Source organism: Euprymna scolopes, chromosome 4, assembly GCF_053919585.1.
Source record: "Euprymna scolopes isolate OS-2025 chromosome 4, ASM5391958v1, whole genome shotgun sequence".
In the NCBI taxonomy this organism is placed as follows: Eukaryota; Metazoa; Mollusca; class Cephalopoda; order Sepiida; family Sepiolidae; genus Euprymna; species Euprymna scolopes.
In genome coordinates this window covers 34,739,900-34,765,184 of record NC_136485.1, presented here as the reverse complement: position 1 = coordinate 34,765,184, position 25,285 = coordinate 34,739,900, and the positions used below count along the sequence as shown (strand labels likewise).

Sequence of the window (25,285 nt, the reverse complement as noted above, 5' to 3'; positions counted from 1 at the left end):
AAAGATTTACATTATATACAATTGATTCTCAAATTTCGAGTACATCAAGGCCACAACATAAACTTTTCTCAACTTTTATTGTATTAGCTGGATTTTCACAAACTTTTTGCCATAGGAGTTATTTAATTTAGTAACCAGTGCTCAGCTGTTTAACAACTGGTGCAAACATTAAATAGAAATAAGAAACCAAAGTTTGTATATAAGCAGGTTGGGATGTTTCATTGTACTTAGATGAGCAAGTTTATCTGACGTGCAGTTGGTTCATGAATAAACATTATTGTGTATAAATTTTGCTTTATGAAAGCAAGAGTTTGTCTGCCAATTGAATAAGTTAATGTTGAAGATCAATTTTGATTGTACAATTACAATATTTTTGTAAAATTTGGGGGATTTGATTTCTTGTACTTATTAAAAGTTTAAGATATCTCCGATCCTATGAACCCCTTCCCAGGATGGATATTCTAGCTAGTTTGAATAAAAATCAAAGTATTTCTTTTCTGAGCAGCACAATATCTATTTTTTTAAAATTACATTTTCACCGCAAACAAGGCACAGTGCCACTTTGATGTAGAGAGCTACTATCAGGGACATAAGTTGCAGAGATATTAAGTAGGGAGTTGAGTAGCAAGATGTCTGTTCACATTACACTTGAACTTCTGCAAGTCAGTACAGTTGAGGAAGCAGGAACCCGGAAGGGAATTTCAAAATCTAGCAGTTCTAGGGAAGAAACTATTAGAGTAAAAGGCTTTCTGGCATCTGGGGGATCTCTACTGCATAGGGGTAGGACTTTACTGCTTGTTGGATTTGTTGGGGTATTTATGTCGAGGAGGTACAAGGGCTTGTAGTTTGTCGGAGCATCCACCATTAAAATACTTGTAAAACAGGCAGAGGGATGCAACATTTCGTCTATGATTTTAGTTTTTTTTTTTTTGTATCATTGAAGAGTGAGTGCCGATATAAAAAAAATAGTACTTTCTGAAAAAAAATTTAATAAAATTGTGGACCACAGTATTGGCGGTATCACAGACAACATTGCTTCGTAGTTCAGGACTGTTCCGCTCAAATCATTCAAGTTTCATTTTTTTTTTTTTTTTTTAATTTTATTTTATAGACAATATTGCTTGCATCATTATTCTTGACAGGTTCTGTGAGAAAGCAACGTTAATATTGTCATGATATATTACATGAAAATGACTTGCATTTATCCAAATGGATACCAATTGTGGACTATAGAATCGGCTATGTTCAAATATTGAGTCTATCATATTCAATTATGCACTGATTATAGAATCAAAATAACTTATCAGCATGAAGTCTCTAACTGTTGTCCAGTTGGCAGACTAATTCTTTCTTAAATAAAAAAAAAAAAAAAACTATTTATACACAAGAATGTCCGTTCATGGACTAGCAACAAATAAGAGCCCAGAGAATAAACTTGTCCATCTACGGACAACAGATCATCTCAGCATGTTTTTATACCAACTCTCTGGCTTCTGATTTCTATCTATTTAGTTTTAACTCATATTTTAAGACAGTGGAGGACTGGGTATTAAATTCAATACTAAAACTATTGGCAAAAAGTATGAGCCCACGATTTTCCCCCGATATTGATAAAATACTGACTTGTGTTCAACTAGTCATATACAATTAATCAATAATGACGGTCCTTCTTGGCCTTTTGGTCAAGATTGTACCATTTCATTGTTATCTTTTTTGTTTTTACACGTCAATAAAAAATGTTTTAAAAATTGGGAGTTAAGTAGGACGTCCCCCAATATGAAAGGGTGAATGCGGTATTATGGTGAAAGAAGATACTAGCTGGGAGAAACTTTTGACTTTGTTTAGTTCTGGAGTGACAAGGATGACCAACGACCCCCACAATCCCCCCTTTTGAGTTGGCTATGTGCCTAAGATTTTTGTTCATCGTTGATTTTGACTGTATTTTTTAACATGAATAAAAGATTTAATATCTCAAAGTGTAGTATCTGTTCTTTAGATGCTGCACTTCCATTTCTTGTTCTCTTTCGGTGGAGGAGAAATCCTTCACGACTGAGACAATTTTTATTTTTGTACCTTTTCTCCACGTTAAAAAACGACCCTGGTGTCTAACTCTGTCCCGTGGGGAGGCATTGTAAATAGGTACAATTAATCAGTAATTGCTCCAGCATTAAAAATAACCCCAAAATGTTTTGTTGTACTGCAAGAGATGAACTAAATTAAACCAGAATGCTAAACACTTTTCATAGAATGTTGGTTTATTGTTCTTTTGTCTGATTTGAGAACAATTCATTGAAAAATGAGTAAGAAGTCAGATTTTTGACATATAGAAACATCAGATAATCACCTTAGTTATCTTTTGCATCTAACCGTTGGTGATTCTGATATAAAAAAGAAATAGGGGTGGAAAGTGATAATTTACATACAAAAGATGATACAGGTCAATTGCAAACTTTATAATGGTAGCAGTCATGGGATTCAGAGCTGTGGAATTATAATCAGAGCACAAGAAAAATTGGTCTAATTTGACGCTGTGAAAAAAAATTAAAAACAAAAATTATATTTTTTTGTTTTAGGCATTTTTGTATAATCACATGTTCATGAAAAAAAAAAAAAAATGAACAAACAAACAAAAAAACAATCAGTAAACAAGAGCCTTGGAAAATATGCCCATTATCTTTAAAATGAAAATGTTATACATAATATCTAGTAGTAGCAGGTTTGTCTGGCATTACCTGGGACCCTAATTTCCATAAATTACCGAAAACAATAAAATTAAAACTAAATACTCGAGTGAGATTCAAAATCACAAACTCCATACAATGTGCTAACTGATTGATCCACTCGAATAATTAGGAAATAAAAACACTATTAAGTAAACAAGAACAAGTGACTGCTACTGCTAATTTGGCTAGAGTTCTTTTTTCTTTTCTTCCCTTTACACCCCCTTCTCTTTCTCTTTGAATGCACCTCCATTTATTCTTTAAATAGTTGAATGTCGATCGGCTGGTTAATCTTGAAAAATTGTCTGTTATTAAATTTGTTCCTGGTGTATTGAGAAACAATGAGAGGACTCCTTAGTGTAGCGATAAAATTTCCTCCCCATTCCTTTATAACTAATCAAAAATAAAATATTGATCAGGATTAAATATAAAAACCGATCAGAAAACAATTATCTTTTTCTTTTTTTTCTTTTTTTTTTTCTTTTTTTTGGAATATAGACCAATATTTACCCTATATAATTAACAAACAAATATTTGTATGTGCTTTTTGTTAAGAAAGTTATTAACGTCAATGCAATCTTTACTTTCTATATATTTCTGCCTTTACTTTCTATGTAAGATATTTCTCACAGCAGTCAGTAAGACCTTTTAAAATGCAAGCAATTGGTGTTGAGCATTTGTGCCAGCGAATCCACAGCTCTGATAGTACATTTTTCTTTGTGGATAGTTAAGCATAGGTATAATCACTGACACAATGAATTTTAAGAATTGATTCTCTGAAAGATTGAATATCAAAAAATGCTTTTGTTAATGAAATGGAATTTTCGAATCTTGATGTTTTAAAATTCTAAACAGATTAATTGCAGCGGAGATGAGTTTGTTGGTTTGGAATTTCATTTAATGTAGACAAAAATATTTTACAATTAAACCGACAAAAGAATTGTATATTTTTTTTTTTTTTACACAATTTTCAAATAAATTTTCATGTTGGACATTTTTACTTAGATGTTTCTTCATATTTTTTTTATTACGAATAACTTTGTCCATTGTCAGTCCATTATGCTTAAGTTTGAAATAACATTTTTGTCATTTTGCATACTTAAGTTTGAAATACCATCTTTTTTAAGTCTGTCATGGTTTACTTTCTAATAACATTTTTGTCAGTCTGTATTACTTAAGTTTGAAATAATATTTTTGCCAGTCTGCATGGCTTAAGTTTGAAATAACATTTTTGTCAGTCTGTCATCCTTAAGTTTGAAATAGCATTTTCATGACTATATGATACCATCTTATGGATTTCCATTCTTGGTTTTGTCACATTTTGACGTGAAAGGATTTTAGGCGCTTAGTTATAATTACATTTAATGAAAAAAAAAAAAAAAAAATGCAGAAAAATCTTTGATACACGAAATGAAGATGTCAATATTCCAAAAATTATGTAAATTTTCAAATGTTTTTTTTTTTATATAGAAAATAATTTCTTTTAATGATTTCAAGAGAAAATTGTATTCATTACAAAGCTAATTTTGACCTCACTAGTTTGAATGGAGTTGTCTTCCTTTATTTATAAACAATGAGATTTATGTGGCTGCCAAAAACTATTAATATTAAAAATCTTAAAATTTAATTTTCTTAAATTATGAAAATTAAATTTTAAGAGTTTCAGTGATTAATAGTTTTTAGCAGCCACATAAATCTCATTGTTTATAAATAAAGGAAGACAGATCCATTCAAACTAGTGAGATTAAAATTAGCTACTTGATGAATTTGTGATTTTTTGGAATATAACATCCTTGTTCCATGATGGATACATATACCACAAAGATTGTTTGTATTTTATTTTTTTTTTTAAATTGAATGTAATTCTAAATAAGCAACGGTTTTTCTAATCCGAACATTTTATTTATGGAAGGATGTATAATGGAAAAACAATTCTGAAACCAGCGTTCAGGGGCAAATCAGTTGAATTTCAAAACTGTATGTGATCTTAAAAAAAAATATAAAACAAATGATATTTTGTTCATTTAAGGTGACCATGGTGCAAAAAAAAAAAAAAAAAAAAAATTATATACATAAAAAAAAAAACTCTAATAAAACGGAAACTCTGCAGAGAATTCTAACAATGTAAACATTACAAATAATTGTCATAAGACTTGATCTATTAGTTCTAAGATTATTTCGACTACTATTAACTATTATCATCTTGTTTTATTGATAGCTGATTTAGTCGCCACTCTTTTTCACATGTATCTTTTCAAACTTTGAAGCTGTTACTTAATCCATACGGGTAGATTATTCTTGTTCAGTCAGCCATGACTAGGTAGAAATATTTATTATGTTATTTGTAGTATCACTTGTAGAAGAAGTTAAATTTTCCACCCACCCCCACAAGACTGTCACTTTGAACTATTAGTCAACACCTTTAACCATAGTACCATGAATTCATGCGCGCAATTCTCATATGGATTTTTGGAGCTTGAAACCCAATTCTTCTGAGATGATTTCTATTTTTGATAGAAATACAACCAAAGTTTGAAAAGATGCACCCAACAAAGATTGACGGTTACAGTGGTTGAAGCACTGTGAACATACCAACGAAGATGAGAATAATAGTCCGAATAATTGAACTCATCCAAATTTTATCTCTCGCTTCCCTGATTTTGTCATTTAGTCCTTGCATTTCATGAGCAATGTTTCTGACAAAGGGGGAAGAATTGCTGTTGTCTAGGTCGGAATCTATCCATATTAACACTTATTACTAGCTAGTTTTTTTTTACCTTGAAGTAATTCTTAAGCTCTGTACATCAAGTGGCTTCATGCCTTGCCTGGAGCAATATCTATATGTAAAAAATCATTTATCCTAAAACCTTCTGATTCTGTCTGTTTTTCTTGATTCTTAAAAAGATGAAGATGGGGAAATAAATTATAAAAAGCAGAAAAAAAAAAGCAAAATAAACAGAAACAAAGCAGGAAATAAACAAAAATGAAACGGTTCAAATAATTACAAGAAGAAATATTTTTGCCAGTTGAGTTATGGTTTCTAAGGTAATAGAATAATAGTCTGAATAATTCAACTACTATAAATTTTATCTCTCACTTCCCTGATTTTATCATTCAGTCCTCATATTCCATAGGTGATGTTTCTGACACAGAAGGAAGAACTGCTGTTTCTGTGTTAGAATCTATCCATCCAACACCCATCGTTGGCAAGGTTTTGACCTTTAAATATTTTTTTTAGCTGCTAATATCAAGCAGCTTCAGATGAAGATGGAGAAATAAATTATAAAAAAAAAAGCAACAAAACAAAAAATATATAAAAATAGTTCAAATTGCAAGTTGAATTTTGGTTTTTAGGGTTTTAAAATTGAATATTTAAACAAAGTATTTTTCTTTTTTGGAAGGCAACACCTTATTGATGTGTTATGGAAAAACAGTTTAAAAAAAAAAAAATGTGTGACAACTGATTGGTCCATCTTTTTCTGTTCCTAATGTGAAGTGAAAATGTTTCGCAAATAAATCATTGGTAAGCATCGTCTTCTTCCTCATCGTAATATTGATCATCTGGAAAATAAAAAATAAAAATAATAAATTCAATGTGTTCACTGAATTAAACTCTATGCTAATCCCAAGAACAAATTCCCAAAAAATTGTTATGATGTACACAACCGTGGGAGAAAGAAAATATTGTACACCAAAAAACGCATAAATTAACTTTAGTTTTTCCATCTTCCCCCTTCCACTTGCCATACAGGGTTTTGCCATTGCAGAGTTCAGTCAACAAGAGAAAAGTTTTTTTTAATTTAATTTTTTTTTTAAGAGGGGTAAGGGGCGGTCATTTTTATTTATGTCGGCCGCCACTACTCCTCCCCCTCCCACAAAAAATTAAATTATAAATGAAAACAAAAATAAAAGAAAGATTGCCCCCCCCCCCCCCAAAAAAAACAAGTGAGAAAAAAAAGTGATAATTACAAACTAGGCGTTTGGGACGGAAAAAAAAGTTATGCCCCTTCATGCTAAGGTATTTTTGTTTTGTGATTATGGGACGTAACTCTTGTATGCAAAATATTTTATGAAATTTCAAAACAATGTTATTTCGATTTTATTTTAAATACTAAAAAAAAAAAAAATTTAATGGTTAAAAATAAGTTAGTTTTCGATTTTATTTTTAATATTCCTGCACAGATTTTTACTCCGCATAAAGAAAACAATTTTTAAGGCCTTTTCAAGACATTTTCCATATTTTCAAGGTAATAATGGAAATAAAACCTTTTCAAGGCAAAAGTTAAATTTTAAGGACATTTCAAGTCTGTGAACCCTGCCATGTTAAAAATGTGTTTATAATATCTTGCAAAAGTTTTGATGTTTCTTTGTATACGAGTGAAATTTGAGAATTGAAATATTGAATGTCAAGTAAATCCTATGTTATTATTTCTGTAATTTTATTATCTCCCTTTTTCTGCAAAATGACTTTGAGGTCATTGATTAGCGTTTAGAATTTTATTTTATTTTATTTGAATCAAACCACTTGATCAATTTACATGATTTTTGATGCATGATATTTTCTTTTTGTCTTCGGTATGTACAACATAAATATTCTTTACTTTTGGTATTTTTTTTTTTTTTTTCATGGGTGGGGAGTAATGGACTTGCACCTAAAACTCTTGTTTTACAAGCTGTACTGCCCCAGCATTGCCTGGGATACAGTAAAGTCATTTTAGTTCTCAATTTTTATTGTTTTGCACATTTTTAGATTTCACGTAGATAACTGCTATTATAATCTTCAATTTAAAGTAAGTTCTCTTCCTTGCTAGCTTTTATTTTTATATGATCATTAAAAATATTAGTCAACGTGGTCAAACTTAATAACTTAAAAATAAATTGTAGTTAAATATGTTATATTGTGAATAATGATACAACAATAACAAATAGAAATTGGCTAGTCAGAAACACCTTAATTTGTCATCTTAAATACTATTTGGGTCTGAGATTAAAAATCTAAAGAGATAATTTATTTTAAAAACCTACATAAAGTTAACTATATTATATTGCTAATATGGTGCAAATGTAACAAATGTAAATTGATTAGTCAGAAGCAATGTTTGATTTGTCATCTTAAATGCTATTTGGGTCTGACTTTTAAAATCTGAAGAGATAATTATGTATGTTTTTAAATTAACTATGTTTTTATGTTGTCAATAACATGGTGCAACAATAACAAATGAGAATTGATTAGTCAGAAGCAATGTTTGATTTGTCATCTTGAATCTTATTCAAGTCGTGTAGACTAAAAATGATATTTACCGGCATAGGGGCCCTAAATGTTCTGTGTACGGTGAGACATATCTTTTTAAGATGAATATTATGATTTTCTTTAAACGTTTTTATAACTTTTAAAATTGTTTTTCATTTAATTATTCTATTTATCGAAATATATAGAGTAGTGATTTCAAAAATTAGAAAAAAAAAAAAACGCAAAGAAAAATTCAATATTTAAAGATTTGTAAGGGGTGTTTAGTTTCTGATACAATGTTTTAGTAAATTGATCACTCATATTGAAACTACTCAACATTTTAAGGCCAAAGTTCGCAAATTTGGCCTTTTTTTTTTTTTTTTTTAAAGCAATTTATCTTTTTTTCTTTTTGTCTTTTTCAATTATTTTCAGCAGATTATTATCAATTGGACACTAATCTACTAAATTATCCCCCCTCCCCCAATAAATAAATAAAAAATTTTAAAAATGCAGTTGATATTTGCAGAGGTATTCAATTTTTGCGTGTGCACATAAATTGAATGCACAAGCAAAACAAACATGGCGACCAGTGCAAACCCTACAGAATACATTGGATAATAAAGATCTTAATATCATAAAAACTGTTGATGACAATTTTAAATGTAATATTCCTTCAAAACAGATGTGAATACCCTGAAAAATCAACCTTTTAAAGGTAAGTCTTTAGTTGGTACTCTACCGCACATTAAACATTAATTATTGCCCTTAGATCGATAAATAAAAATCCTTTATGTAAGAGGGATGTACGAAGTGTGTTCTAGTTGAGTGATTCCAAAATGGAGGATCGATTTACTAGAAAATTGTATTAGAAACTGAGCACTCTTTACAAATCTGTAAATATTGATTTCCAATTTTTTTTGCAATATTTTTAGTACTTGTGCATCTGTTACCGTGCTGAAATAATATTATTTAGAAAGCCATTCTTAACATGTTGTGGGTGTTTTGTAACTATTCTGTAATTTCACTTAACAATTTGATAAACAAAAATATCGTAAAAATTGAATTAACTTGAAAATACTATTCTCACCAAGATAATGCGGTAACATATTTATGTTAAACGCATACACGCATTTTTTTTTTTTACATACTCTGGGAGATTATTGTCCAATAAATGATAATCTACTGAAAAAAATTGAAAAATAAAAAAAAAGTGCAAACTGCTTAAAAAAAAATCGAGTGGTTCCAAAATAGGAGATCGATTTACCAGAACATTGTATCAGAAACTGAACAACCCTTACAAATCTTTAAATATTGATTCGTTTTGGAAATTTTTTTTATAATCTGGTTGATTAGTGTCCGTTCGAAAATAATCAGTTGAGAAAAAAAAAAAAAAAAAAAAAGTGGAATCTTGCTCGTATACAGCGACCATAAAATCTGAGATTAAAATTGTTTTTTTTTTAATTGTATAATTATCTCCCTTTGTTTTTTCTGTCTAAGTAAACTCGTCTGAATGTACATACTATGACTGATTTTGACATGTTAGCGTTGTTTTCCTCCGATTCTTTCTAGAATCAGTTATTTACATGAAGAACTACGTGAATATTGCCAATATCCATAATTAAAAATGGTGATTCAAACTTGGCACTGCAGATTTTCAGCCTAATCATCCACAGCCACTTCTAGTTATGGAATTTATTTTCATTTCGGTAAAGCAAATCAAATACTCCTAACATCTAATCGAAGATACTTGTATTATTTGAATTCATCGGACTACTGTTCTCATCTTGAGTGTGATTTTCACAATGTTTCGGTCGATGTAACCTCCGGCCTTCTTCAGGTGTATCGCAATTTCATCCAAATTTCTGAGTTCAACAGGATACACTCAGAGAAGGTCGGAGGTTAAATTGATTGGAACATTGTGAAAATCATACTCAAGATGAGAACAGTAGTTCGATGAATCCAAATAATATGAATAACCAATCTTCATCTAAAAAGTTTCGGAAACATCAAAACCAAAGATAGTTTACATTTTCCTCTAGGATGGTCTTTATTAGATGAGTTGATGTGACTGAAAATTTCAATCAGATCGGTCTAGTAGTTTCTAAGAAAAAGTGAAATGGACAGATAGACAGAATGAGAACAATAACATAGATGAATTGATGTGACCAATACAAATGCAATGCTAGTTTGAAGATATAACAAAAGCAACCACTAACCATTATTGTTGCCTTTTTTGTTACCAGCATCAAAGTCATTAGGATGTTGCATCTGTTAAAAAAAGAAAAACAAATTTGAGAATTAGAGAAAGTTGAGGAGAGAAAATTTTTTAATAGTTTTAGTTTTGTTATAGTTTTGCTCATCCCAAACATTCACCATTGAGATATAAGAGACCACTGTGACTATCGGATATTTTACAAGTTATGCAGAAAGCTATTTAGATTTCTGCATGTTAGCATAGTTAAGTGTGCAGAGAGGAAATTCCAAAGACAATCAGTCTGAGAAAATAAGCTATTAGAGTAGAAAATTTTCAAGCAGTTTTTACAATACAGTAGAACCCCAGGATACGGTGGCCCTAGGATACGTTTTTTTTTTTTTTTTTTCCAGGTTACGATGTGGAATCCAATGTTTTTCTGACCTCTGGTTATGTTTGCCTTGCCTTACAGTGCTATTTATGTTATTTGATTATATACATGTGTATTATATATTGTACTGTATTTTTTTACTAATTTTTAATGCCGTATTCCGTATAAGGTATTTATGTTTGGCTGTGGGGGGGGGTAGGAGAGGTGCAGGTGATGCATTGCTTTCAATTTGATACCATGTTTATTCTAACAAAAAGCACATTTTATATGCTGTATTATACAAGTTTCAGAGACGAGATCAGTCTTAAAGGTTTGTTGAAGCAAACTAAGAAAAAGAAAGTTTTAAATTTCAGATTGCGAAATAATTAAATGGAGTAAGTTTTATAAAGACCATTACCAAGGTTTTTGCCAAAAAGCAAAACCAAACAAAACTCTACAATCAAATTATCAGCATAAAGTGCTCCAATAACTAATATGTAAATATTGATTCAAGCAAGAATTTTCTTAATAGATTATCTGATCATGAATTACCAGCCAATCAAAACTCAGGCTGAACCTGCTCATTTGATCTGTGGTGTAATAGATAAAGTACTTGATAAATTTTAGTTCTGACCCTCTTCTGGAGGTTGAAAGTTAAATCCTCAGTGCAGGCGATACTAAAAATACAAACACAAATTACTCAAAACTTCTACTTGATCATGTCTGACGGAACGAGAATATACCCACCCCCACTCGTGGATTAAATAAAGAGTTCTGTGCAAAATTCCATGCAGATTCCCCAAGTTTTCCTAGGTTTGACAAGATACACCTAAGGAAGGTTGGAGGTTACATTGGCTGAAACGTTGTAAGAATAACACTTGAGATGAGAGCAGTTGTCAAAATAAGCTAAAGAACACATAATAGTATAGTCCAGCCTTCTTATAAATCGGCTTTCTATTGTTTTTTTCAGTTGATCTGATCATACTTCAATAAAATCAAACTAAAACTCATACAAATATGGCTAACTTTATAAATAATGAGATGATTGGACCAAATGGATTTGAGGCACCCCAGAATGGGCAACAAGAAAAGAATACACCTTAGCACCAATGTTGTTTTTTTAAATTTTTTTTTGTACAAATATTTATAACTTTGCCATAACAGATTCATTAAAAAAAGTGTTTTATTTACAATAAGTATTATTAGTCCCTTGACAAAGGAGGGATTAGACCATATAATTCACTCTTGTCCGTCCGTCCGTCCGTCCGTTCATTTGTTTGCACTTTTCTCAATAACCACGCTTTGAATTTTTTTAAAAATTTTGCACAAACATTAGTCATAGTGAAAGTAAACTTTTGCCAGAACAGATTTTTTGGGATAACTCAGGTTGCCCCTTAGGGACCATTATATAATAATCGGAACCAAAACTTATGAAGAATTTTTGGTAAAATTATTTATCACAAGAAATGGAGGGTCATAACAAATGAGTCACTCGGAAGAAGAAAAGATGTAAGCGTGACACACGAAATAAATAAATTCCTTCGATTCGAACCTCCAATGTGAGTGGCACGTGAATCACGTCCACACCTTGACAGGGCGTTACCTTCTTAAGGTAAATCCTTACACACACAAGGAACTTTCAACGTATACTATGAACTCTCGTATTTATACATGCATGCACACACTTCAACAAACATTCTGACTTTCATACATGTGCGTGTGGTGAGCTTATACTTACAACAACAATTAACTTCATACTTCATATATATATTCACATACACGTGTGTACACAAAACAATCTTAATGTTCTCACTCTCTCTAGTTAAATAGAACATCTTGTATGTACTTCGTAGGAGATGTCCTTTTCTCTTCCCTGCAACCTCTATCTCACAGAAGAGGTGTTCTGAGTTTGTCTCTGATGTATCGTTATTTTCATGGAAAGTGTTCGACTGAGTTTCAGTCGATGGCCCCACCCCTCGCCAAACTTTCACAAGAAACACTCGTCTAGCTGAAACCACTATCAATAATTCCCCCCACTCTTTATCTGTGCCTAAACCTAAACGTAGATTCCATGAACAAAGCTTCTTTCTTAGAACTGCACGCCTGTGGAATTGTCTTCCGTTTTCCTGCTTTCTGGCTGACTACAATATGGTTGTCTTCAAGTCTAATGTAAATAAGTTCTTGATGAGCCGTTCCATATGAGTTATCAAATTTACCGAATTCTCATTACTAATGATTACTATATTGTCCAATTTCTACTGTACACTCTTTAACCCTTATCCTTGAGTGGGCTCTTGGCCTTGATAATGTGGTGCTGCCTATGTAAAAAAAAAATTTTTTTAAATATATGTTTTTTTTTTTTTATTTTTTTTTTTTTATTACATTTTCACCCCAAACAAGGCACATTGCCACTTTGGTGTAGGGGGCTACTATCAGGGGAAACATCTACTGGGGTACTATGTAGGGATTAGGACAGCGAGATGTTGGTTCACGTTGCACTTGAACTTATGCATGTCAGTACAGTTGGGGAAGCAGTGACCCGGAATGGAATTCCAAAGTCTAGCAGTTCTGGGGAAGAAACTACTGGAGTAGAAGGATCTTTTACATCTAGGGATCTCTACAGTGTGGGGGTGGGATTTTGCAGCTTGTCGGGTCTGTCGAGGGTGTTCACGTCGTGGGGGCACAAGTGCTTGCAGTTCTTCAGAGCATTCACCATTATAATACTTGTAGAACAGGCAGAGGGATGCAACGTTTCGACGATGGGACAGAGGCTGAAGTTTTGATGCCAGTTTAGGGCCTATCAGATTTGCGACTCTCTTTTGAACCTTGTCAAGGAGCGAGAGACTAGTAGCCGATGCACCGGCCCAAATATGACAGCAATACTCCATACATGGGCGAATAGTGGCCTTATAGAGGTACAGGATACTTTCGGGTGTTAAAAGTTTTCTAGCACGGTAGAGAGAGCCCACCTTCCTTGCAGCGGCCCTGGCAATGCCCTCGATGTAACTGTTCCAACTCATGTTTCCAGTGAACGTTAGGCCAAGGAGCTTGAGAGACGTACTCTCAGATAAAGAGTCGTTGGCCATTGCTATAGGTGGTAGAGAAGGTTTCTTGCAATTATTGAATGAAACCAGTTTTGTCTTGGTGGCATTGAACGTGACCATCCATTTTTGTCCCCATTCCACTACTGATTGGAGGTCATCCTCTAGTGTTTCTGCCATTACTTTAGATATATGTTCGTTTGTTTTCCTGTCGTGCCTGCTATAGAGTGTGGTGTCATCAGCATATATCCCCATCTCAGAGGCAATCTTGTCGGGGAGGTCATTTATGAATATCAGGAACAGCAGAGGTCCCAGGATAGATCCCTGGGGCACTCCCGCATTTATATCATATTGTTTAGATGTACGACCGTCGAGGACAACCTGGATTTTTCTCTTATCTAAGAAGGATTTAATTACGTTAAGTATTCTACCAGTGATACCGTAAGATCTAATCTTCCTGAGGAGACCCTCATGCCATACCCTGTCAAAAGCCTTAGATATATCTAGAGCTACCGCTCTTCCCTCTCCCGCTTTGTCCAGTGAATGGTATATGCGTTCAGAGATTACAGTGAGGATGTCTGCCGTGGAACGGGCTTGTCTAAATCCATATTGACGATCGGTCAGAAGTTTAGCATCTGTAAGGTGCTGGACTAGAGCATGGTTAATTAAGGTCTCAAATATTTTGGCAAAAGTGGAAGGAGGCTAATAGGGCGATAATTTAATGGGTCAGTTCTTTCGCCAGAATTCTTGAATACTTGTGATGCATATGTGATATTCTGCATAACCTCCTGTTCGGCTTCCCCTAACCCAACTGAAACTCGTTTAAAAAAAAAAAAAACATATGTAACCCGACTCTTATGTTATCCTTCTTAACATTATTCCTTTAACGTCTTCTTGAACGTACCAGTAAAGCATACTTTTCATTGTTGATTGTTTTTATTTATGCTGTCTTAGCAACGACAACCCCCAACTATCCTACTTATCGAACACCGGATCCTACACGTGGTCTACAAAGAGGGGAACCCAGCTATACAACTGGTAACTAAAATGAGTGTATAATAAAACTATGTATTTTTTAGAATATTAGTAAAACTATTTTTTAAATAAAATCTTTTTTTTTTTAAATAGTAACAAGTTTTGTAAAGGACGCCCCCCCCTTTTTTAAATAAATAAAAATGTTTCAACCGGAAGAAAAAGTTTTAAGATATATATATACCTTCGATTGTTGCACATTTAATGGCGTGTCAAGCGCATTCGGTCTCAGATGATCTTCCAGAATATTAGGTCACTAGCACAACATTACACCAAATGGAAATTCCACCGAATGAGAAATATATTTAATCAACAAATGTTTTGACAAAACTGATATTTGTCTGGATAGTGCAAAAAAAAATTATTTTTTTTGTACAGAAAAACTAATAATAAGCAGTAGATATGAGTTTATTAACATTTCTATGAAAATAATGTCTATCATATTTTAATTATAGAACTGACCCAAATGAGATATATTGATAAATACTAATATGCAAGTTTCCTAGACCTTTTTCTCACAACTTTCCCTTAGCTATGTTCATCCTCCGTTCTGTCTCCACTGGGATCTTCAGACCACTCAGTTGTCTTAGTTAAGATAAAAACAAAATGTAATAACTCCTTCGACGTACCCCTCCATCATACAGTATATTGATACTGTATGGCTGACTGGGATATCTTCCATACATTTATATCAGATCTACCTCTGCGTTCCATGTTTAAAAAGACTGTATCCTATATAGTATCAGAACTGACAGAATGGTTACGCACAGATATAAACCGATTCATACTCTCCAAAAAATTTCAGCAGAAACCTAACAGCCAGCCATGGTTCTCTCCAGAATGTGCTGCTGCCATTACGCACAGAAATCACTATTTATATTGCTTCCAACATAATAGTTGTACTGAGACTAAAGTCGCCTTCAGGACTGGCATAAACCACTGTAAAAGAGTATAAAGAACACAAGAAAGTTGTATGCTCTGCCTGTCAAATCCAAAATAGCTGAGCAGCAGCTTGGTTCCTCCCAGTTTTGACAAATAACAAATAAGGTCCTGAATAGAAACATGTGCTCTATCCCAACCACCATCAATGGACTTGAGGTAATCTCGTCAGCATTGGACAAAGCCAAACTTTTTGCCAAGAACTTTGCAACTAATTCCACCCTATGCAATCAGGGCCAACAGCCTCCTTTATTTCCTCCTGTGTTTGAAAACATACTATGCGACATACAAATATCTGTGCGTGATGTTGCCAAGCTAATCAAAAACCTTGATTCCAATAAATCAACTGACCCTGAAGGCATTCCTATTATAGTGCTCAAAAAGCTTCAACCAGAACTAGCTCCCTTATTTACAAACCATTGTCTTAAGGAGAATTGCTTCTCAACACCCTGGAAAAATTCATCAGTATGTACCGTATTTAAAAATTCAGGTGATCGCTCATCCCTCTCTCAGTACAGACCAATCAGTCTCCTGTGCGTCATGAGTAAGTTGCCGGAATCTGTGTTGAATAGAAGTAATCAACCACCTCAGCAAAAATAACCTCCTCAGTGACATGCAATATGGTTTCCATTCTGCTAGATCTACAGCAGATGTGCTAACAGTTATATCTCATAGGATTAGCGAATCTCTCAATAGAGGCTTCCTTTCTAGGGCAATTGTTCTTGACATATCAAAGGCCTTTGATAGGGTATGGCATAAAGGTCTACTCAACAAAATCTTCCACTATGGTATAACTGAAAATATCTTTTTAATTATTAAATCATTTCTCTCTGATAGTTTCATAAGCATAGTCGTTGATGGGCAGAAATCATAAGCTCACAGTATTAATGCTGGAGTCCCTCAGGGATCCATCCTGAGTCGAACTCTCTTTGTGATCTACATCAATGATCTCCCAAATCACATCCTAAGATCATTCGTAGACATGTATGCTGATGACACTACCATCTATAACAACACTTCAAAGACCGTAAATGACCAAGTTCTCTCTCCTCTTATCTTGGGCATGTAGTGCAATGGGAAATGAGGTGGCTGGTTACTTTTAATGCATATAAAACCAAGCTTCTATCTTTACATCATCAACGCTCTTATCCCCGTCCAGCATCAAAAATGAATGACTCATCTTGGAGAGACTCCATGTTTTGACAAGCTTCTGGGCCTGACCTTAACTCCTGATCTGGAAAGAACACGTACATCAAATCCGTTGCCAAGGCTGTTGGAAAAATGGTGGGATCCTTCTATCGCTCCAGTATATATCTCAATGCTGATGCAATTCTCTACCTGTATAAGAGCCAAGTTGCCACATCTGGGCAGGAGCTGCTAAAAGCAGCTTATCCTGCCTTGAAAGAGTTCAAAATAGACTTTGTAACCTAGTGGGGAATGCCCTTTTCTCTTCCCTGCAACCTCTTTCCCACAGAAGAGATGTTGTAAGTTTGTCTCTGCGTTGTTATTTTTATGGCAAGTGCTCGTCTGAGCTCCAATCTATGGTTCCCCTCTCTCGCCAATATTTCATGAAAAACAGTCGTCTAGCTGAAACCACTATCAATAATTTCCCCTACTCTTTATCTGTACCTAAACCTAAATGTAGATTCCATGAGCAAAGCTTCTTTCTTAGAACTGCATACTTGTGAAACTCTTTTATTTTCCTTCTTTCCAACTGACTACAATATGGTCGTCTTCAAGTCCAATGTAAACAAACTCTTGATGAGCCGTCCCCTTAAGTAATCCAATTTATCAAATTTCCACTACTTACGATTACTACAATATTGTCTCATTGCCTACCATACACTCATTAATCCCTATCCTCGAGTGGTCTCTGGGCCTTTATAAGTGATGACTTCTTTGTAAAAATAAAAAATAAATACTCAAGAAGTAATATTATACTATATGATTCAATACAGATAAAATCACATTGTAAGAAATAATCTTTAGTCCAACATCTCTTACCCTGTTTCTTTCTGACAGTATCGTTGGATGCAACGATGATGATGATGATGGAAGGAAAGAGCATTGTTAAGAAAGGTTATTATGATATTGATTGAATACACACACAATTATTTGTGGATATGAATTAATAATAAAGAAATCTGTGTTCTTCCTATGATAATTGGGATGACGCTCAACAGCCATTAAAAACAAAAAAATGGTGTCTTGGATTATAAAATATCTAAAAAAAAAAAAAAAAATGTCAAAAATGGCGCCTTTTGATAATTTGATAAGTCTTATCTCAATAGCACCCTTGTTAAGAAAATCCATTAATTCCTTGGGGTGATCAAATTTGTTTGGGGGTCATCCGAAATATAGGTCAGATGTTCTGAGTTTCATTGGATAGGAAAAACAAGATCAATTTATTTATTTTTTTACTTATATGAAATGGCATGTGGGAAAACCTTTGATTATGCAAATGAAGCAAGAGGAGGAGGGACCTTCCCACATGAGTGAGGGTGAAAGATAGACCTAATAGAAGGTGAGGAGACCCTCCTGTTGAGAGTGGCAGTCAGAGATACATATTTGAGAAAGCAGAAAAGGACAGTTTTTTTTTTAGAACTTGAAAATTAAAAAAAACTGCCTGAGATTGGTTTACTGAAGATTGTGAAGTGAAATTCTGGGATCGAGAGGTGGGGTCAAGCCCACCTGATTGTCAATATGATGAAAGGCAAAAATAGCCTCAAGGACACATTCTGCCTGACCGCCGGGGAGACTCACACCATTTAGAGAAAAGAAAACCTCTGGACTTAGATCTCACTTGGTTCCAAGCCACTGAACTCATACTGTGAAGAGTCAAGTCTCCAGATTTAGGGTTGAGTAACAGAAGGCGTCAGTCCCGGAGCATTTGCATCTTGAGTCAGAAATTTATGAATCATCAGTTTTGTAACTTTCAGTGAATAATTATTCTTTCTTTTTTCTTTTATACAACAAGACCAATTATCAACTTATTATTTTCTTCTTTTGGCTCCAAATGACCTCTACTTCTCAGTGACGTTGACTTGGGAAACCAAGGATCAACGATTGCACACTCTATCAAAAGCAACATTGGGTGAATGTCCAATAGGATCTCTCATCAACCAGGACCCTCGTCGAAGAAACCTTTTCTTTAATAATTACAAGAAACCTTCTTAACTACCAATAGGCATGGCTAATGATACACTACCTGAAAGCTATTTGTTCAAATTCCTCAGCTTAATGTTCACGGGGAACATGAATTGGAACAAATATATTGAGGGCATTGCCAAGGCTGCTGCAAAGAAGGTAGGCTCTCTCTACCATACTAGAAAGTTATTTATGCCTGAGATATCTCTACAAGGTCACCATCCGCCCATGTATAGAGTATTGTTGCCAAATTTGGGCTGATACATCTGCTATTAGCCTTTCTCTTCTAGACAGGGTACAAAAAGAATTGTCAACCTAATAGGTCCTGCTCTGTCAACCAAACTTCAACCCTAGTCCCATTGACGAAATGCTGCATCCCTATGCCTATTTTACAAGTATTTTAATGGAAGGTGCTCTGACGAACTCCAAGCCCTTGTACCCCCTCGGTGTAAATACACTTAACAAACCTGACAAGCAGCAAAATCCCACTCCTACACAGTAAATATCCCTAAATGCCAAGAAAACCTTTTACTCTAATAATTTCTTCCCTCGACCTGCTAGACATTAGAATTTCCTGGTTTGCTTATTTAGTAGAGGAAAATTCTTATTTTTACTTTTTACTTTGTAGAACATGATTGAGTTTTGCAAAGAGTAAGGGGGAAAAAACTAAGATAAACGTCTGGTGAATTTTAGGTCTGGGAGCCAGTATCTTTGGACAGCCTAGTCTGGTAGTATCAGCTTAAATAAGTGAAAAGATTTAGATAAGTTGACAGCGATTGTTAACATTTTGTACCTAATTATATTTAACTGCTACTTTAGAAAAAATAAATAGTATTTTTTTTTACTTTGTTTCCACCTCAGCATTCACCGATTGACGACTTTATAAAGCTATACCAGTTTAAAAACTAGTCTACCAAATAGCTTCGTGCAAAGCGAACATACAGACACAAATTGTAAGAGGGAAAGAATATGCAGTTATCGCTCTTTTGACCTCATATCTGGCAGAAAGGTGGCGACACTAATTTCCCCCTTCTCTCTCTTCTTCCTTTTCCTTTTTTTCTTCCTCTTTTCCTCAAGTGACACTAGGATACATGTGACACACACACCAATCGTGCTTTACAGATGCAACTGATTCAGTAAGAAATTACCTTTCGCATACATTCCAGCTTTATTGAGGTAAGCCCAAACAATGTCTACAAGCATGAATTATCTCGGTAACAACTTTAAACAAAATACTTCATCTCAGTTCACACCTGATTGGCAAAGATCAACAACATGCACATATGGACGCACACGTCTTATGCATTTTTTTTTAAAAGCTATTGTCCGTAAAAAATGTATAAATATTCTTCTCTTAAATAAAGTTTACGGTTGTGTGTGTGTATATATATATATATATATATATATATATATATATATATATATATATATATATATATATGTACACATATATACTCGGTAACTATTTTCATCAATTTATGTTGCTGAACACGCAAGCAGCATCACAACAAGTTCTATAGATTTTTGGGTTTGCTGGAAATGAATATCACATTTAAATTTTGGCAGACAAGTAGTTTTTTTTAGAGATTAAGACCTTTATGATCCAGACCAATCTATTATGTTTTTACTGGAGGCCATGTTTTTCCACAACTGAAAGGTACTAACGTGCATCCGTGTTTCAAAACAACCTGCACCTTCCCATGTTAAGAATGGTAAACACCACTCAAATTCATTAAATAATACATTGGAAAAAAAACTGTCTAAATATCCAGAAAACTATTTCTCAGCTTCATATTTCAATGTGATATTCGTTTTCAGCATACCCGAAAACTTATAAAAGTTGTCATTTTAAAAATTAGTGTTAAGGCGGAAAGATAGTAAAAATTTGCCAAATTTTTTTTTTTTTTTTTTTTACATGCACAAATACCCATTTTAAACACTTTTAAATCAACATCCAGGATGATTCCCCCAAAATGCCACACATAGAATCGTCAATAGAATTCACAATCCTTTATGAAATCTAACTATATTGAGTCCAAATAAACTTCAGTTTATTGTTGACTTGTCCACCAAGTTTCAATCATAAATGTTCAACAACCTTTGTTTTATTGCCATTCAATGATAAGCGCACTTACATACAATACATAAAATTGTTGATAAATCTGATGCACACCTCTCTTGGCACGGCTTTGATGTTGGCTTTGATGATCCTCTTCATTTCAAGAATTGTCTGAGTATTGTTTTTATAGACATTATCTTTGAGATATGACCATACATTAAAATCTGGGGGCGGGGGAGGGGGTCCGGTAAATGTGAAGCGCATTAACATCACACCTTCTCCTGCAGAAACGATCACTAAAATGTCCCTGCATATAATTGAATGACGATAAAACAATGACTGTTGGAAATTTGTGAATGAAACTTAATGGACAAGTCAGGCATAGACTAAAGTTTATTTGTATTAAATAACGGTTGGATTGAATAGAAGATTGTGAATTTTATTAACGATTCCATAGTTGTTATTTTTGGGGGAGCCACCTTGTAGTAAAACTTTAAACTGGTCTTACCTGAAGTTCTTTTTCATCGCCCAATAAAGCATTGTCAAAATCGTTATTCCTGCTAATCTTTTGCCGTTTGTTTCCTTTCTGACTTTTTTTTACATGTTCTCCGCCATCTTTAATCTCTTGCAGATTTTCTCCTATCATTTCGCGAGGAGCTTCAAAGAACTGATGATTTTCATTGGCTGAATCTCTTCCAGCAAGCTTGTCTTCCACATTGACCCGAAAGGGAGGCGGTTGCCCTCCGTTAATCCTCTTTCCATTACCATTCAATGCTGGTGGCACCACAGGGTTTTCAGCAGCAAAGTTCTCACTCCTCTTACCATGTCGTTGACGGTTTAGTATTTGAAATATTTGCTCCCGCTCAGCTTCTTCTTGTTCGTCGTCATCCAGTTCTTTTTTCTCGTTTTTGTTTAAATTGTTCTGTAAAAGATAAGAAAAGTTTGCAATAAAGTCAGAAAAAAAATTTTCTACCAAACCTTCAAATCAGAAATGCTGTTAGAAATATCCCAATGCGTAGACAACATTCTGGACACGTTTGGAAATTAAAGAATTAAAAATAAGAAAAAGAATAACTTACTCTAAAATAAAAAAAAAAAGTGCTGATGTATAGCATCATTGGGAATGGTTTACATGTTAACCAAAAGTGTTTTTTTTTTTGTTTTTTTTACACATTGATCACCACTTATCAAGGCCCGGAAGCCACTCAGGGATAAGGGTTATTGCAAGTACATTACCTTAGTGTGGAGCTTTGATGGAGTGTTTACTTAAGGGGGCGGTTCATTAGGAATTTGTTAACATTGGACTTGAAGACATCCAAGTTGTAGCCCGGAGGGAAGCAGGCAGGCGGAACAGAGTTCCACAGGCGTGCAGTTCTAAGAAAGAAGCTTTGTTCATGGAATCCGCGTTTTGATTTAGGCACAGATATAGAGTGGGGGAAATTTTTCAGTGGCTTCAGCTAGACGAGTGTTTTTCGTAAAAGATTGGCGAGGGGGGACCAGAGATTGGAGTTCAGACGAGCATCTGCCATGAAAATAACGATAAAACAAGGATAGGCTCGCAACGTCTCTTCTGTGGGTTAGAAAGAAGCATCCAAAAACAGTTCTTACATAATACCTGTTCAGTCAAACCTTTGCTTGTTCAAGTGTGCAAAGAGTAACTTAAACAACTATTGTTTTCCTTGATTACATATTTGTCCCGGCCCTTTTAAAAAAAATATATGCACAGATACAAGGGTAGATAAATGGCGTTTATAACACAAGATATATCTGAACATGTGGGTGTTTATGTGGTTTTTTTTTTTTACATGGAGGTCACCACTTATCAAGGCCCGGAGACCACTCAGGGATAAGGGTTATTGTGTGTACAGTAATCAATGAGATAGTATTGTAGTAATCATTAGTATTAGAGATTTGATAGTGTCTTACTTAAGAGGGTGGTTTGTAAGGAATTTGTTTATGTTGGACTTGAACACATCCAAGTTGTAGTCAGGTGGGAAACTGGCAAAAGGAAGAGAGTTCCACAGTCGTGCACTTCTGAGAAAGAAGCTTTGTTCATGGAATCTACATTTGAATTTAGGCACAGATAAAGAGTGGGAAAAATTATTGACAGTAGTTTCAACCAGATGGGTGTTTCTCGTGAAAGATTGGCAAGGGGGGACGAGAGATTGGAGCTCAGACGAGCACTTGCCATGGAAATAACGATAAAACAAAGACAGGCTCGCAACGTCTCTTCTGTGGGAGAGAGGCTGCAGGGAAGAGAAAAGGGCATCCCCCATTAAGCTACAAAATCTATTTTGTACTCTGTCAAGGCAGGATAGGCCGTTTTTAGCAGCTCCTGCCCAGATGGGGTAGCAGTACTCCATCCTTGGATGTACTTGGCTTTTATACAGATAGAGAATTGCATCAGTATTGATATATCTTCTGAAGCGGTAGAAGGATCCCACCATTTTCACAGCGTCCTTGGCAACAGACCGGATGTACGTGTTCCATTTCAGATCAGGAGTAAAGGTCAAACCCAAAAGCTTGTCAAAACATGGAGCCTCACTAAGACGAGAGCCATTAATTTCAATTGATGCCAGATGGGGATCAGAGAGTTGATGATGTAAAGATAGAAACTTGGTTTTGGATGTATGTGTATATGTATGCATATGTGTGTTTGTGTATACATCTAAGTATACTAAAGTTATAATAACTATTATTTAATAAGCTTTAATATATTAACTTACTATAATTATTAATTTGATACAACCAGTAAGTATATAATAAATCCATAACTTTATCAAGACGATTGAATCCTGCATGCGGTATATATGTGTATCTTTGTGTATATGTTTGTTTGCTCACATATATCCTTATGCATGTGTGTGTATGCATATTGTATGGGCTGATATATATATATATATATATATATATATTGGTATGTGTATAAGATGTTTGGTTGTATGTGGGTAAACACATATATGTATTTATATCTGTGTATATATATATATATTTATGTATTGTATAAGTATTGATATTGTGTCAATATTTCTATGTATATGCTACGTGTATATAGTAATATGCCTAATACACCCATATAATTAAGTATCCTATTTGTTTGAATCTACCATTAACAGCTAAATAAGCCTAAAATGCTAATTCTCCATAATTGTACCAAACTAGTAAGGATAAATTAAATTCCTAAAATAATAATTTAAAAAAAAAAATACACTATATGATTCTGGCAAAGACTATCAAACTGTAGAATTTTAAGGTGACCTCAGGTAAATTTTTAAATTCTTTGGAAAATCCTTTGAAAATGATTTAGATTAAAATGCACCCTTTATATACCAAAACTTAATTAAAAATTAATAAGTTTTGATATATAAAAAAATACAAAATAAAATAATTATATAATAATTATTATGAAGCAAAATAAAAAAACGATACTTATATAAATTAATAAAAATTGAAAACACAATCTTTACATGTTTCATATGCTTTATGTGCGTGTGTCTGTGCGGGCATATCTGTACACATGTGTATTTGGCTGCATGTCTGTTTGTATGTATGTATGTATGTATGTATATATATATATATATATATATATAAACAAAATAAAAAATAAAAGCTAAAATAACTAATATTTGATTAGCTTCAATATTCTAACGCATTAAGATATAAATAAAATAATTAAATATCCAATCCATATAACAGAAAAAAAAAATCAATGTTAATTTCTAAACAAACGATATAATTAAAAATAAATAAACAATTCAACGAAAGACATCGTGTTTTATTGATAGACAGGTCGAGTTGAACTTGAATTATATTGTTGACACAATGCCAACTGTTTTCACCTCCCTCCCTTCTCTTCTCCTTAATGTATTCATACTCCCCTCTATATCTTTATACTACCCCTCCCTCTTTATCATTCTAACTTTTCCCTAAAACTATCCTTTTAACCCCCTACCTTCTTTAACGGAAATTTGATTGTTGTAATTAATTTAACCCATAAGAACCTTAGCTTTTATTCATGCTAGTCATGGCATACTTTCTCTCCTCAAAATTTGAAAAGGTCTGGAACCTTTTTAATTTTTATATTTTAATTTTTTCTTGCCTGATGAAATCAAATATGATTGAAACGGTCGGCACATCGTAGCAAGATATGACTATATATATATATATATATATATATATATATATATATATATATATATATATATAAATAAATTAATTCACCTATCATCTTTTTTAAAAGATGGAATCATCTGGTTATGGAAGACAAGATTCAAGCATATGATTGAAACGGCTTGCACATCGTAGCAAGATATGATTGTATTTACATAAAGAATAATAAAAAATATCTGAAACTACTCAATCCTTTTTCCAAATATTTTTCACAGTTAAAAAGAAAAAAAAAATGAAACGAGTGTCATAAAATGATTTCAAATGTACTATTAAAAACTACAAAAGATACAGGGCTTAGAGTTTTAACAAACATCGGCAAAAATATTCTTCAGTTACTAATTTAAAAAATGTAAAATACTTTAGAAAAAATTAAAAACTTTACATAA

At 33.5% G+C, this 25,285-nt stretch overlaps 1 protein-coding gene across 4 annotated transcripts in view; it reads right to left on the bottom strand.

The window, feature by feature from the left end:
* Window positions 1-6,104: 6,104 nt before the first annotated feature.
* Window positions 6,105-25,285, bottom strand: part of LOC145267012 (uncharacterized) — a 360,917-nt gene continuing 341,736 nt past the window's right edge. For all 4 annotated transcript variants that reach the window (XM_080122916.1, XM_080122928.1, XM_080122955.1 and 1 more), the window contains 3 exons: window positions 21,238-21,651; window positions 10,167-10,218; window positions 6,105-6,281 (listed from right to left, as the gene is read on the bottom strand). In XM_080122916.1, coding sequence (XP_079979042.1) covers window positions 6,238-6,281; window positions 10,167-10,218; window positions 21,238-21,651 — 510 coding nt within the window. In that variant the 3' untranslated portion in view covers window positions 6,105-6,237. The remainder of the gene's footprint in view (window positions 6,282-10,166; window positions 10,219-21,237; window positions 21,652-25,285) is intronic.